The following is a 15433-nucleotide window of genomic DNA, read 5'->3' on the forward strand; positions in this document are numbered from 1 at the left end:
TGCTATGGAACTTACTCTGAGTAACCTAATATTAATAATGAGTTCCGATACCTGAAGCCTGGTGCAAAAGAGTTGTAAGATGTTCCCTGAAACAGGCAGTGAACATCCATACCATACAACTTAACCCAGTATCAGAAAGCTATGGTGGGACAGAAGGAACTTTGGTATCAGAGTCAGAAGCCCTGGGTTGGAATCTTGCCCTGCTGCATATTAGTTTGGCCAAGTCACTGAACCTGCATGAGTCTGTTTCCTCATCTCTCAAATGAGGATATTAATATCATGCAAGGGCTATATTAAGGTTTAAATGTACACAAAAGTATGAAGTATACTGAAGGATGGGGTGAAATTTCAATAAGAAGTGAAGGTGGAAATAAGAAAATAAAATACCCAAAGTGAGCATCTTTAGAAAGGGCCAGAAAGTGGAAAAACACAGAGACATATCTGAGAATAAATCAGTTTGGCTGGAGCCTAATGTATGTGGAAAATATTAGGATATAGGATTGGAAAGTTGCTTGCAAACCTTGAATGCCAAAATAAGAAGTGTAGACTCAGTCCTTGGGTAAACCTTAGCCACAAAATCTCTGTGTAAGGGAGTGAAGGAGCTGTGTTTTTACAAGATTAGTCTGATGGAAGGATGGATTGCAGGTAAAGAGATCAGTGTGTAGACTGCTGCTGAGAAACCTCCGTGGGGCCCACAATAGAAAAATGGCAGAGGGCAAAGATGGACATTTTCAGAAGAAGAAAATGCTAGCTAATGAATTTAGTAGAAAAGTTTTACCTCACTAGTAATCAAAGAAATGCAAACTTGAAAAACATTTCACCTATAAAACTGCTAATTAAAAGAATAAAAATAGTCAGTGTTAGTAAAGGTGGGGTCACCTTGGAATTTGTAAAGATTCATGGTAGGGTGAGAATTGGAACAAACTTTCTTGAAATCATTATGAGTCAAGAACCTAGAAATGTTGACACCCTTTGACTCAGTGATTCCACTTTTAAGAATCTTTCTTAAGGAGTTAATCATCAATAGGAATGAGGATTTAGCTATAAAGATGTTAATCATACCACATCTATACCATGTTTATAAAAATGAAATAATGAAAATACGGAAGTAAACTAAACATCCACCACAGAGAAATGGCTAAATGAATTTAAATCCACAAAGGTCAGGTGCCATGTTTATCTCATTCAGGAGCAACCACAGTGACTGGCAAGATCATAGTCACTCAGGAAATATTTGTCAGACGAATGACTACTCTGTAGCTGTTAAAATTGTTGGAGAATTTTTCTTTACTTGGAAAAATGTTTATGATGTAAACCTGAGTGAAAAACGAAGTAAAGAATATGATCCTTTTTACATAAAAATGCATGTACACACAACAGACAGTAGGAGGGGGAAAAGTCATATTGTTAATAGTAGTTTATTTCTAGATTGCAAATTTATAAGCAATTGATGTTTTCTTCTTTATATATTTCTGAATTTTCTGTTTCCTACAATAAAAATAATTTTTAATTAGAAAAATTCAAGTAGCTTTACACAGTTTTTAATAACATGGGGAAATTTTTATAATAAATCATTAAGTGAAAAATGTGGGATATGACCACAAAGCAGACACATTCAAAATAAATAAATGGACAGAAAGATCAGAATGAAATGTGTCATAGTAGTTATTTCTGGCGTGTGGCATCAAGCAAGCAATAATTTTCTCCCTCTAACTTTATACCTCTTAGGATTTTCTAAATATTCTATGATAAATATACATTACTTTCATTGTCAGAAAAAAATGTTTTAGCTTTAAAGAAGATTATTGCATTATTTTCAAGGAACAGCCGTAGAGGTGATGGACTACGTAATGACAAAGGTAGGAAGAAGGTGCAGATGTGAAGGACATCAGAGAGACAGAGTCTTTTTTTAAAGATTTATTATTTATTTATTTTAATTTTTGGCTGTGTGGGATCTTTCGTTGCGGCACGCGGGATCTTTCGTTGCGGAACATGGGCTTCTCTCTGGTTGTGGTGCGCGGGCTTCAGAGCTCATGGGCTCTGTAGTTTGCGGCACGTGGGCTCTCTTGTTGAGACGCGCAGGCTTAGTTGTCCCGCGGCATGTGGGATCTCAGTTCCCTGACCAGGGATCGAACCCGCGTCCCCTGCATTAGAAGGCAGATTCTTTACCACTGGACCACCAGGGAAGTCCCAGAGAGACAGAGTCCTTAAGACTGGCTGACCTATTGCTCTGAGGCCTGAGAGAGATTCCAAGGAAGGCAGGGAGCGACAGAGGTGGTGTATTAACAGAAACCAGGACATTAGAATGGGAGATATTTTAGGGTACTAAGTTTTAGATTCTAAGTCTTTTGAAAAACAAACTCTCTAGTATTACTAGGAACCTCCAACTCCTGTCACCTATTAGATGCTCTTAAATCAAGAGCAACCTTGGATTGGGGAGCAGGTGTCAAGGCATTTCTAGAAAACCTTCCTTTCCTTGCCAATTCAGGGAGAGGAAGTCCTGCAATTGAGTCCTAATTTTCTTGTGTGAGGTGACATTGGTGTACCTGACCACATGAGTTTTAGCATGTGCTGTGTCAGGTCCCCATGCTGCCAGCCTCCAGTGCCCGCCTGGGCTCTTCTCAATGGCTGTGCAATACCAAGCCTCACCCGCCTCATTATTACGCCTGTGCACTTGAGGCCACTCAGTAAATATAGATGAAATGATTACTGCTCCTTAAATAATCTGCTTCTGTATGATGCTCTTCTGCTCCCTGATTTGCTGCTGCTTGTTATTTTCAAAGGAAAAAATGGAAAATATTCTGAAGCCTGGCTGTCTACGAGATACAAAAATTAAGAATGAGTTTAGAGAATCCTCAAAACATGTCACCATCTCAAACCTAATGCTGACTTTCGAAGGTGAAAGATGTTTTCAGACTACCTTGACTCCAGAAGAAGGTGAGAAAAATAAATCCAAAGAGATGAGTGATAGACCCTCTGAAATAAGGACAACAGACTCTAAAAGCACGGCTCTCAAGGCTGAAGAATCCAGGTATGTGAGGCAGGGAAATGCCAAGTGATGCTAAGACGTGAAGTATGTAAATAAGTGCATGCTTTCAAGTCCCTGCAACTAGGGCATTGTTTGCTGAACATTCTCAGACATACATACAATGTAATTGGATGATAACATAATCAACTCAATTATCCACATTTGGTTCAACCTTGTCTAATTTTTATTTTCACACCAACTTCTCACACCATTCAATTGGCATTCTGGGCTATCTGCCTGGTGTCAGTGGTGTGTGCTGAAGGAAACAGAACAGAATCACGATGTCCACATTTTGGAGTTAGAGGCTAGAGTAATTACGGGTATTTTTATCTTTACACTTCTCTGTATTTTCTTCTCTACATATCCCTTACCCTTTTCTACATTTCCAATGAATAACTTAATAATCTGAAAAACTATTTTTATAATTGTAACACCCAATTGCAAGATGAATGTGAGAGACACTGTGGTATTATAAAGATAAAAATTAATATGATCATTCTGGAATAACAGCTAATAAGAAACCAGAGAAAAATATAGATATCTAAATGCTGTATTAGCAAGAATGAAAATGAGGAATGTAATGAATTATGTCTAAGTTCTTTTTAAATATAAAAAGGAACAGGGGAAAACAGGGAAACAAACTTTTTAAAAGTTTGATTCATTCATTCAGTAATATTTACTGAGCACCTTCTATGTGCTAGAGACTGGAAATACAGCAGTGAAAACAAGTCATGGAGTGTTTCATTCTAGTGGAGGGTATAGATAATAATCAAAGTATATTATGCCAGCTGGAATGTGCTGAGAGAAAACAAAAAGTAACAGAAGGATTTGAGGAGGGAGTAGGGATAGTTTATGTAAGTGGAAAGGAACTGCTTCTCTGAGGAATGGCAGAGATCTGAAGGAAGGGTGGAGCTCTGAGGGAATAGAGTTCCCAGCTGACTGACTGCATAACAATTATAAATGGGACACGTTAGGTGGTCAGTAAATTATCATTATTGTCACTATTACTTCATTTCCAACAGCGTAGATAAAAGAAAGTTGGCTATTCTGTCAAAACAAAAACAAAAACAGAAAACAAAATATCTTAATTGACTGAGGGTTAAGTGTTCAAAACTGGCTTTCTCTTTAACCTTCTTCCCCAGCTAAGAAGGGGTCCAGGGAAGCAAAGGAATATGGATGATCCTTAGAGCATTCCTAAGCCTTGAAGTCAGAGTAACATTTGCTTTTGCTCCTGGGCAGCCACATTTCTCACAGTTCTAGGGCCTCTAGATGCAAGTGCCAATACATTCAAGGTGTTGGTGGATCTTGATTATAACTTCAATACTTTTGGTTGTATGCTTAAGCAAAGCATCGTGTCCTATGTAGGGTTTCTATACCAGTGGTTCTTAATGTGTGGCTGGTCAGCAGCATCACCTGGGAGCCAGTTAATGATGTAAATTCTCAGGCCTACCCCCACCCTGCTGAATCATAAACTCTGGGATGATCTCAGCATTTTCTGTTGTAATAGGCCTCCAAGTGGTTCAAATGTACAATCAGGTTTGAGAACTGTTGCCTTATGAGAAGCCAGTCCTAGGTACAAAGCAGGGCTGAGCAAGGCTTGTGAGGGCTTCTCCTGAGGCCCCAGAGCCAAAATGAGGATTCCCCTTCATAGCCATAGCAAGAACAATCAGCTCAAACTCAAGGGGGGCTTCTTCAGAAATTTTTCCTATATGACCAAGAGCTTTTAAGTTTGGATTAAAAAATACATTAAAAATCAATTCATATAGATAACTAATGAGAACCTGCTGTATAGCACAGGGAACTCTACTCAATGCTCTGTGGTGGACCTAAATGGGAAGGAAATCCAAAAAAGAGGGGATATATGTATACATATAGCTGATTCACTTCGCTGTACAGCAGAAACTAACACAACATTGTAAATCAACTATACCCCAATAAAAAAAAATCAATTCATGTCTTTTTCTTCTCTGATTGCCATAGCTAGGACTTCCAAAACTATGTTGAATAAAAGTGGTGAGAGTGGACATCCTTGTCTTATTCCTGATCTTAGAGGAAATGCTTTCAGTTTTTCACCATTGAGATGATATCAGCTGTGGGTTTGTCATACATGGCCTTTATTATGTTGAGGTAGGTTCCCTCTTTGCCCACTTTCTGGAGAGTTTCTATCATAAATGGGTGTTGAATTTTGTCAAAAGCTTTTTCTGCATCTATTGAGATGATCATATGGCTTTTATTCTTCAATTCGTTGATGTGGTGCATCACACTGATTGATTTGCAAATATTGAAAAATCCTTGCATCCCTGGGGTAAATCCCACTTGATCATGGTGTATGATCCTTTTAATGTATTGCTGGATTTGGTTAGCTGGTATTTTGTTGAGTATATTTTCATCTAAGTTCATCAGTGATATTGGCCTGTAATTTTCTTTTTTTGTGATATCTTTGTCTGGTTTTGCTATCAGGGTGATGGTGGCCTCATAGACTGAGTTTGCAGGTGTTCCTTCCTTTGCAATTTTTTGGAATAGCTTCAGAGGATAGGTGTTAACTCTTCTCTAAATGTTTGATAGAATTCACCTGTGAAGCCATCTGGTCCTGGACTTTTGTTTGTTGGGAGTTTTTAAATCACAGATTCAATTTCAGTACTTGTGTTTGGTCTGTTCATATTTTCTATTTCTTCCTGGTTCAGTCTTGGGAGATTGTACCTCTCTAAGAATTTGTCCATTTCTTCTAGGTTGTCCCATTTTTTTGGCATAGAGTTGCTTGTTGTAGTCTCTTATGATCCTTTGTATTTCTGTGGTGTCAGCTGTAACTTCTTTTTCATTTCTAATTTTATTGATTTGAGCCCTCTCCCTTTTTTTCTGGATGAGCCTGGCTAAAGGTTTATCAATTTTGTTTATCCTTTCAAAGAACCAGCTTTTAGTTCATTGATCTTTTCTATTGTTTTCTTCATCTCTATTTCATTTGTTTCTGCTCTGGTCTTTAAGATTTCTTTCCTTCTACTAACTTTGGATTTTGTTTGTTCTTTCTCTAGTTGCTTTAGGTGTAAAGTTAGGTTGTTTATTTGAGATTTTTCTTGTTTCCTGAAGTAAGATTGTATTGATATAAACTTCCCTCTTAGAACTGCATTTGCTGCGTCCCATAAGTTTTGGATCATCGTATTTTCATTTCCATTTGTTTCTAGGTATTTTTTTAAACTTCCTGTTTGATTTCTTCAGTGATCCATTGGTTGTTTAGTAGCATATCGTTTAGCCTCCATGTATTTGTGGTTTTTTGCAGTTTTTTTCTTGTAGTTGATTTCTTAAGCTCATAGCATTGTAGTAGGAAAAGATGCTTGATATGATTTCAATTTTCTTAAGTTCACTGAGGCTTGTTTTGTGGCCCATCATGTGATCTATCCTGGAGAATGTTCCATATGCACTTAAAAAGAATGTGTATTCTGCTGCTTTCGGATGGAATGCTTTTATTTATTTATTTATTTTCCAGATGGAAGAAACTTTCCTGCCTCAGATTGAGGGTGGAGAAGTAGCTGAAATAGAGAAACTTCCCTCAGAACACTGATCTATTATTTATTGATGGTAACCACTGAGTTCTTTCAGTGGAACTAAATAATAACCAGGAGGACTACTGGAAGTCTGATGTGTTAGAGGAGAAAGAAGGAAGGGAGATTTAAAAAGTAATCAATCATCTGTCAGAAGTAGTGAGAGAAAAACAAAGAATGTAAGAGGCAAAGGTATAGAAGCAGGTGCCACTCAATAGAAAATATATCTTTTGCTATGTATGAGTATGACTTTCATAGAAAAGCATAAGATTTCTAAAAAACAAGTGAGATAAAAATGAATCCATCCAATCTAGCAATTTGTCCTAAATAATAATTAATCAGGTCTGATCATTCTGACATCTTCCTTCTGACTTGTTTCATTCATTATGTCTCAAATTCTGTCCCGCCCTTGTCTAAGGCTTCAGAAACACATGATTCAAAATCTAACAAGGTTAACTGTTTAAATCATTTCAACTTCTTTCCTTGCCCTTCTGCAAATAATAGATGCCCTGAAGCACTGGATTAACTTTTAATGCCTTTAAAAGAAAAAAAAACTTTAAAAAAATAATTAATAAACTTTTTTTAAGTACAGTTTTAGAGTTACAGAATAATTGAGCAGATAGTACATACAGCCCCATATACCCACCCCACTGCCACCTCCTCATCCTCCTCTCATCCCCAGTTTCCCCTAGTATTAACACCTGCATTAGTGTGGTACATTTGTTACAATTAATGAACAATATTGATACATTATTATTAACTATAGTCCCTAGTTTAAGGTTCACTCTCTGTGTTGCACAGTTTTGTGGGTTTTGACACATGCATACTGACACGTATCCACATAAAGAACAGTCTCGCTACCCTAAAAATCCTCTGAGTATTAGATAAGCTCTTAGCAGTTTTTTTAAATATTAAAAATTGTAGAGAGAACTTAAGTTTTTAGGTTGAAAAATGATCTGCAGGTGCAAAATTTTGTTAGTCTCACTATTATGATCACTATTAGAAATGATAAGAAAATGAATGCCTATATAAATAGCAAAAATCTTAGAATTTTAAAGATTGAAAAGGATCGTGGTTAGCAAATCCCAGACTCTTCCAGGCCCTGCCCCTCAGTCTCTCAGCTTCCTGTGTGATCTATCTGCTGACTCTACTGTAGAGAAAGAAAGAGATAAAAACAAAGCAAAAAACAAATTTTGGTTCTAACTAATCCTCTTAAGTCCAATTTAATCAAGCATAAATTATATTTTATTGCCTATTTACATCAGGAACTTAATTACTAGCTAGAGCCTAATTTGAGAATGTTCATTATAAATGAAAGATGTGATAAGATCAAAGAACAGAATGCGATTCACTGATGCTTAATCCTGGGACAATTGCAGGATTAAGTCAGGACACCGTGAGAGTGATAAATAAATTCTAGTATATATTCATTTTTCTTCTCCAAGACCATGGATTTCAGTGACACTTTCTAACCGTATACTTTGGAACAATGGAAAAAAGAAATTAAACAATGACGTCGTTGAATATTTTGCCCTCAGATTCATTGGTCTTTCAAATGTAAATTGAGCAACTTAAATCTAGATGAGTGAAAGACGATGGAGACTTGTGTAATGTCATTTTAGGTGCTTTAGAAGTGAAGGATTTACTTTATAAAGCATTTATATTCCTTCTCATACCTTGGCAGTAGTGCTACTGTGACTCTTCCCTTTGTTTTAAAGAGGATAATGGCAGGCTTTATTTTAATTTGCACCTATTTTTTTTAAAGTACACTTACTTGATATTTCTCAGCCTCTTGAAAACTTTTATCATTAAACTCAACCTTATTTAAATCACCAGACCTACTTGGTACATGAGTAGTTGTTTGCAAACTTCTCAGAAAATTACTAATTTAACCTTAAGATCCATTGTAGAACCTGAACTGCATGGATTTGCCAGACCTCTTAAATGGATCAGAATTATGTCTTTGCACATTTATCTGGGAAGATATTATCTAAGGATAATTATTCTTCCCAAACCCTTTTACTCAAACAGCAATACTTCCAAAAGAGTTACTGAAATGTAGCCAAGGAACAAAGATTTGGTGAAAATTAACTGACTTAAGTTTATATTTTAGCATGTCAATGAGGTTACAAAAATAAGTATTTTTTGATATTAATTTCAAAAATCAGGCATGCAGAAAACAAAATTCTTTATCCAAAGACATCTCTGAAAGTGAAATAGCCTGAAAAACTGACAGCTAGTCTCCTATTTTATCCACTAAACCGTAAGAAGTATATTAACTTGGACAAATACTTGGGTATGTTATTCACCTACAAGATTCCCATCAGGGCCATAGAGACTGTGATGAAGAGCTAGCAGAGTAGGCACTGTAACCCCAGTCACCCATCCATTCCAGAATGTACCCCACGTGTCTATGAGAGCCTATATTCCCAACACAACTGACTCTGTTTACGGAAGCCCCAGAGCAGCAGCAGTTAGCTTCTTTGAGTCTCAACCTCAAATGAATTTTCACGGGCTCGAGAGGTAGCAGGATAGGGATGGTCACAGCCTCACTGAGTGACAGGTGATAGTTACAATAAAAATAGCTTATACGTAATTACATACAACTCACTTTTACAGCTTTTACATGTTGAATAGCTTACATGTTACAAAAATTTAGGTAATTTTACTCTAAGATGTATTATAATGAATAATACCCTTGGCTTGCTAAATACGTTTCATTACTACCTACAAAGTACTTAGAGAATGATTATCTCATACCTAGTAATTCTTTTCTAAGTATTTGTGGTTATACTGGCAAAACTTTGAAATGTGCTATTTATTTTTACAGGAGCAGGAGAACTGATTCAGACACTTCAGGTATGAAACAAATTCCATTACATTTCTTTGTGATCCCTGGTATCAAGCAGTCACCTCTGGGTCCTAGAACAGAGTAGTTAAGAACAAAGGAATCCAGCTAGATGTTTTGATGCATTCCCTTTCCTGCCTTTGCCCCATTGTGAGAGTCCTATCCTGCAGAAACTGCCTCAAAGACTATATTCATGCTATCTTTCAAGTGGTAGGCATCACTTTGCTTTTTTCTGTGCTGATAGAGTTCCCTAGTTCCCTGAATGTCTAACTCACTGGGCGTGAACCACTCCCAAGGTAGCTCTGCGGGCAGAACCTGAACATGATACGGCCTCTTATTCCTGCTGATTTGGAAGGGAATTGATCCACAACTCAATTTCTTGGTAAATCTAAAACCACCTAGCCCCTCTTTTCTTCCTGCTTACGTCTTTGGCTTCTGCTTTGCTGTCAGGTGATACCATTTAATATTTTTTTCTGGCAGTTTTTTCCTTACATATTTCCATATCTCGGGATCTTTAACTTGTAACAAGTGTTTGAAGTAGAGGCTGTCGTGTAGGCACTGGTGGAGATTTCTGCCCTTACTTGCTGCTGACCCACTTCTAAGTTACTGTCTAACTTCTGGGGGGTAGAATAGGCCTCAGCTCCAGTCATGCACATAAAAGAACATCATGGAAGGAACACAGAAGCACACTTCACTGAATGTAAATGGAGAGGAAAAAAATACCAAAAACACTTGAAGACATTTTTAGTCACTTTTGCAAGAGTCCTACCAAAAAAAAAAAAAAAAAAGCAAATGATTGTTGGGGAAGGCTAAATGGGTAAAGGGGATCAAGTGTATGGTGACAGAAGGAAAATAAATTTTTGGTGGGGAGCACATTGTAAGATATACAGAAGTAGAAATATAAAGTTGTACACATGAAATTCATATAATGTTATAAATAAATGTTAGCTCAATAAAATTTTTAAAAAGCAAATGATTATACGAAACCTATTTATACAAGCGGGATTTGTCTTTGGGCCTTCCCACTGGAATTTAGTGTCCAAAATACCAGGTGAACTTCATTGTAATGTGGTTTTACCTATATTCCAATCTACAGTATTAAACCTGAAAACAATGTAGGAAAATGCTATCATAGTTTATAAGAAAAATACAAAATTTTCTTCGCAATATATAGAATTTTCATCTATCAATTTCTATCCCAAATTTTATTTCAAAAAGAAATCAAATCTGTAAAACTTCCAGAGATATCCTACACAGGCAAACATTTTCCTCTTATTTTCTAAAGACAAGGATAAATCTAGCAACAGCCTTACCACTAATACATAATTAGTACAGGAGCATATAATTAGTACATTCTTCGTACATTCTGAAGCACTCCTTATTTTAGCCATGGAAATTTGAAATTAATGTAGGACATTGATACTTTTATTTTCATCTTATATATGACTGATTCTTTTACCTGTCTTCTGGCACAAACTCAATTTTGTTCAACTGAACAAGCGTTCATTGCCTATCTATTATATATGAGGCACTGTGACAGGCTCTGGGAGAGATTAAAAATAAATAACAGGACCTATTGCCTGGCCTCAAGACATGTGCACAAATAACATAAATAGGAATGTTATAGGCCCTATATGAGAAAAGTGGAGAACTTAGTTTTAGCTCAAGAGAGAAAATCATAAAAGATTCTATGAAGGAGGCAGTCTTTGAGTTAGGAAAGGGGAAACAAGAATATCCTGGATATAAGGAACAGTGTGGGCAAAATCAAAGGGATGAGACAGTGCTGGGCATGTTTAATTTAGGAGTAGTGAGAGAGGCAGCTGGAAAGCAAGGCAGGAGCCAGTTCATGGGGGTTTTAATCCACACTAAGGAGTTTGGAAAGTACTACTTGGTAGGTAAGGAGGAGTCACTGAAAGCCAAGGAAATGACAAAATTAGTATTACATTTTAGGATGAATACTCTGACTGCAGTCTCTAAGAGAAGCTAGAAGAGGCTAGAGGCAGAATGTCATTATAGTAGTCTAGGTGAAGGGTACCAAAGTCTTGGCCAGGCAAGAAGCAATGAGATGAGAACAAGGACATGAACACACAGTCAACAAGCTTTAATGACTGACTACCTGTGTGGACACGAGAAAAAAAGGACTGAGGAGGACAGAGTTTGGGAGGCAACATGACTAGGAGGTAGTGAGTCCATGAAGCAAACTGGGAAAAGGAAGAAAATCTGGAAGGAAAAGGTGAAGAAATCAGCTATGAAACACTGAACTTAGAATCAAAAGCCCTAGGTTTGAGTTCTAACTGAACTTCCTCTGTTTCATGAACACATCATTTAATCTCTCTGGGCCTCAGTTTCCTCAGCTATCAAATGTGTGTGCATATGGGTGGGGGAATGAGGAGGGCATGACTGGCTGTCTCAAGGCCCTTTCTGCTGCTATGATTTTCTTAGCTCATATTTGTGGTCCTGGTGGCCCATCTATGTAAATTTACCAGGCAGCTTGAAATGGGGCTCTGGAAATCAGGAGCTGAGGAAAGATACAGCAAACGTGCAGCAAAATTCCACTCTTGAGCTTGTTAAATCACGAAGATGGTACAATATACACATTTGGCATGCAGTTTTCACGAAGTATTAATTATTTTCCCTGTTTGTTTTCTTTCATGTACTTTCTCATTCTTCCTGCTTTCCTTTCCTATATCCTCTCACTTTTCCTTACTTAGGATTGTACAGTTTTTCAATTTTCCCTCTGATTAGCATTTCTTTCCCCCTTATCACACTCCTCTGAATCACTTCTTTTTTCCCCTTTCACACTCAACACTCTTCACCCCAAGAAAAGCAAAGATTAGTAGAATTTTAATCCCTTGTCCCATTGAATTTAGACTGAATGTAGACGGAAAGTGAGTTTGTAAATCTGATTTCTATTCTAGGCAGGAGCCAGAATAATAACTGCTCCCACGGCAGTAAAACAAATCACTGTTTCTATTAACCCCATCAGATTCACATTCACACAACTCCTGGGCAGGGCTAGTTGGGGACCATGGTCTCCAATTCATCTCTCCAACCTCTCAGCAGTTTGAAAGAATGACACTTTTTCCCCTTTTTGAGTAAGGTTTTGGGTACAGTGGCACTGCAAATGTACTGTTTTTATGAAAAGGCTACAAGGCAGGGCCCAGGCTAAACCCATCTTCTCTGGATCTGGGTCCATCTTTCTCCTTTATTGACTTTCAATTTCTTACCTTTCTAAGCTTTATTCTCCTTAACTTTGCTGATTTCTTTACAGTGAGCCCAAACAATAGGCTTATCTATGATCCCGTGGTATTTTTCCAAGATGGAAAGAAATGAGACAAAGGATAGAGATTCAAGAAATAAGAGGGAAATCATTTAAGAAATACTGGGAGTGTCCTCCCCTCCCCCACCCATCTTTCTTTTCCACTTTCCTCTTAACTACCGAAAATCAAACCCTTGGAATCCTAAGCAGCCAGGTTCATTCTCTGTTTATGAAACCAGGGCTAAAAAGAGAAAGAGTGGGGGAAACTGTGAAATTTAACAATGGGCTCCATCGGAAAGGATAAAGACATTTTTGATGAGGAGGTTGGAACATCATTTGAATTTAAGACTCAAATTTAAGTTCTCTCTCCTTCTGTGACTTTTTCTCTCCTGTTTTTGGCTTTTTTCTTTCCTCCTCACTTCCTCTGTCTCTCTAGTGATCTCTCTTCCACTTTGCCCCACTATTTTCTGGCTCTCTCTTCTCCTGTCAAATCCTCTTCTAATTTCCTCAATCTTGTGCCTCATCTGTCCTCCCTTTCTCAGGGGAATACATGTGAGGAAAGGAAAGTAAAACAAGAAAAGGCCAATGGAAAAAACAAGTAAGACAACCTAAAGGTAATTTTTACAATTATAAGTCTATAGATATAAATGACAGACATGACTTTTCCACAAAAAGCTGTCAATAAACTGAATCTTTTAACATTGAATCTTATTACTTCTACTGTAGTAACAATAGAGGTGGAATGGAATATTGAGATATTGTTGTGGTTTCTGCTCTAGAATCCACCAGGGGTCAAAATGTAACATCAGCACAGGGCAAGAAGGCACTTCAGGTGAGGCACTGGCAGGGAATTACTTGCTACTGCTTTTACAGTGATTCCTTTCATTCTCATCGCTACCTTCCTCTTTGCTCCCTTATCATACTCTTTCCCAACCTGCTTTCTCAGATTAACCAACACAGCCAAAGCCTCTTACTTTCATACCGAAATTATACGAATATTCACAGAGTCCCTGCAGGGCTGCCATGTACAATTGTGCAGATTGTACACTGCACAGAGTTGGGGGTCCCATTCACATTGTAGTCTCTGCGCAATGAATAAATTGCACAGCTGTATGTGGTGGCATACAGTATTCTGAATTTCTTTGAGACACTAGCTTTACAGTGAGTTATTTATGAATGAAACTTCTCTCAGTTGCCTCTCCCAGTATAGCTAATGCTGTGTGTGTGTGTGAGAGAGAGAGACTGTGCATGTGTGTGTGTGTGTGTGCATATGCACACACATGCGTTTAAGGCTGAATTCACACAATTGAAGGGAAGTTTAGTGAAACAGGGGTGGCTTCAGCAGGAAGCACATGCCCATCTTATCAGGGCTCTGATGATGGAATTGAGGTGCCCACCCTCTTTTCCGCCTTTCTGTCACTGTGCCACCAAAGTCAGTTTAGCATTTGAGCACTGAGTTTATTAACAGGGCCCCACCCAGATGCACACCATGGGTCAGAGGTAATGCACCAGAGAAAAACAATGTGGCCAAAAAATAACAAATGTTCACACACCATAATCCCCTGGCCTTCACATACTCTCCTTAGTCTGTGCTGTTCTTTTGTCACTTCTTTTCTTAATAGTGTATTAAGAGCATACACTATTAAGTATGCTCTTAACAGTGTTCTATGGTGGTGGACAGTGAAGGGATGGCACTCAAGGTGATATGCTGATTCCTACACCCACCTAGGGAGAGTCCCAAGCCCAGCTATTTCTCAATATATTATAGCATTTAGAGAGAGAAGTTCCTTTAAAAAGCTAACCCAATATTCTACAGTGATTTCATCCTTTGATTGATATATTCTATAACATGAAATTTCAAATATTGTGGTCTCATTAAGAGAGATCTGCAAATGCAAAGAAGGGCAAAAATGAGATATACATAACATATTTAAATCTTGACTTCAGAAATTTAAAAAGTGGCTCCCAAATATTTAAATTGTGAATCGCTAATATATGGGAAAAGGTAGATGATTTTTTTATATGGTGAAAAAAGTTTGCTACTAATAAAGACTTCGCATTATTACAACTGAAATAATGTGAAAGTTACTTGGCCCCTTATTTACAATGAGCATAAATTATGTGTATGTAAATCTCAAATACATATGACTTATTTCAGGACTCAGTTTAGCACAGATCAAGAACTTGCAAATAATTCAATGACAATATCTATAAGTCTTAAAGAATAAAAGCCCATAATTTTAATCTTGACTTTTTGATTTTTTAGATTATTACATGGTAGAAATAACTTTTTTAACATCTTTATTAGAATATAATTGCTTTACAATGATGTGTTAGTTTCTGCTTTATAACAAAGTGAATCAGTTATACAGAAATAACTTTTAAAAACAAAAATTTTAAGAAGTTCCTTTAATATTGCATCAACTTCTAGATTTAAAAAATGAGATCTTACCTGTCCGAAGGATATTTATTGTTAGAAGAAATGCTGTATTGTATTATAAATGTAATTTTACTTATTTCAATCACTTATTTTACTCATGTTTAGTTATTTTAAGTTTTATACTTAACAGTAATAACTTTAAAAGATTCTGTATTTCAGACTTTTGAATTAATTGAACTGACTCCATCTTTTTTTCTTTGCCAGATAAATACAAACTACTAAACTAAAAAACAAGCACAGCTCAGGAAATAACAATTGAAGGAAGGGAAAACAAAGCAGCGTCTTCCATGTGGCAGAAATAAAGGCTACTACTGATCATTAA

At 37.1% G+C, this 15433-nt stretch overlaps 1 protein-coding gene across 1 annotated transcript in view; it reads left to right on the forward strand.

The window, feature by feature from the left end:
• FAM71D (family with sequence similarity 71 member D) overlaps nt 1-15433 on the forward strand; it is a 35087-nt gene extending 19654 nt beyond the window's left edge. The window contains exons 7-9 of the mRNA XM_036844056.1: nt 2784-3031; nt 9395-9423; nt 15316-15433. Coding sequence (XP_036699951.1) covers nt 2784-3031; nt 9395-9423; nt 15316-15338 — 300 coding nt within the window. The 3' untranslated portion in view covers nt 15339-15433. The remainder of the gene's footprint in view (nt 1-2783; nt 3032-9394; nt 9424-15315) is intronic.

Source organism: Balaenoptera musculus, chromosome 2 (genome assembly GCF_009873245.2).
Source record: "Balaenoptera musculus isolate JJ_BM4_2016_0621 chromosome 2, mBalMus1.pri.v3, whole genome shotgun sequence".
Taxonomy (NCBI): domain Eukaryota; kingdom Metazoa; phylum Chordata; class Mammalia; order Artiodactyla; family Balaenopteridae; genus Balaenoptera; species Balaenoptera musculus.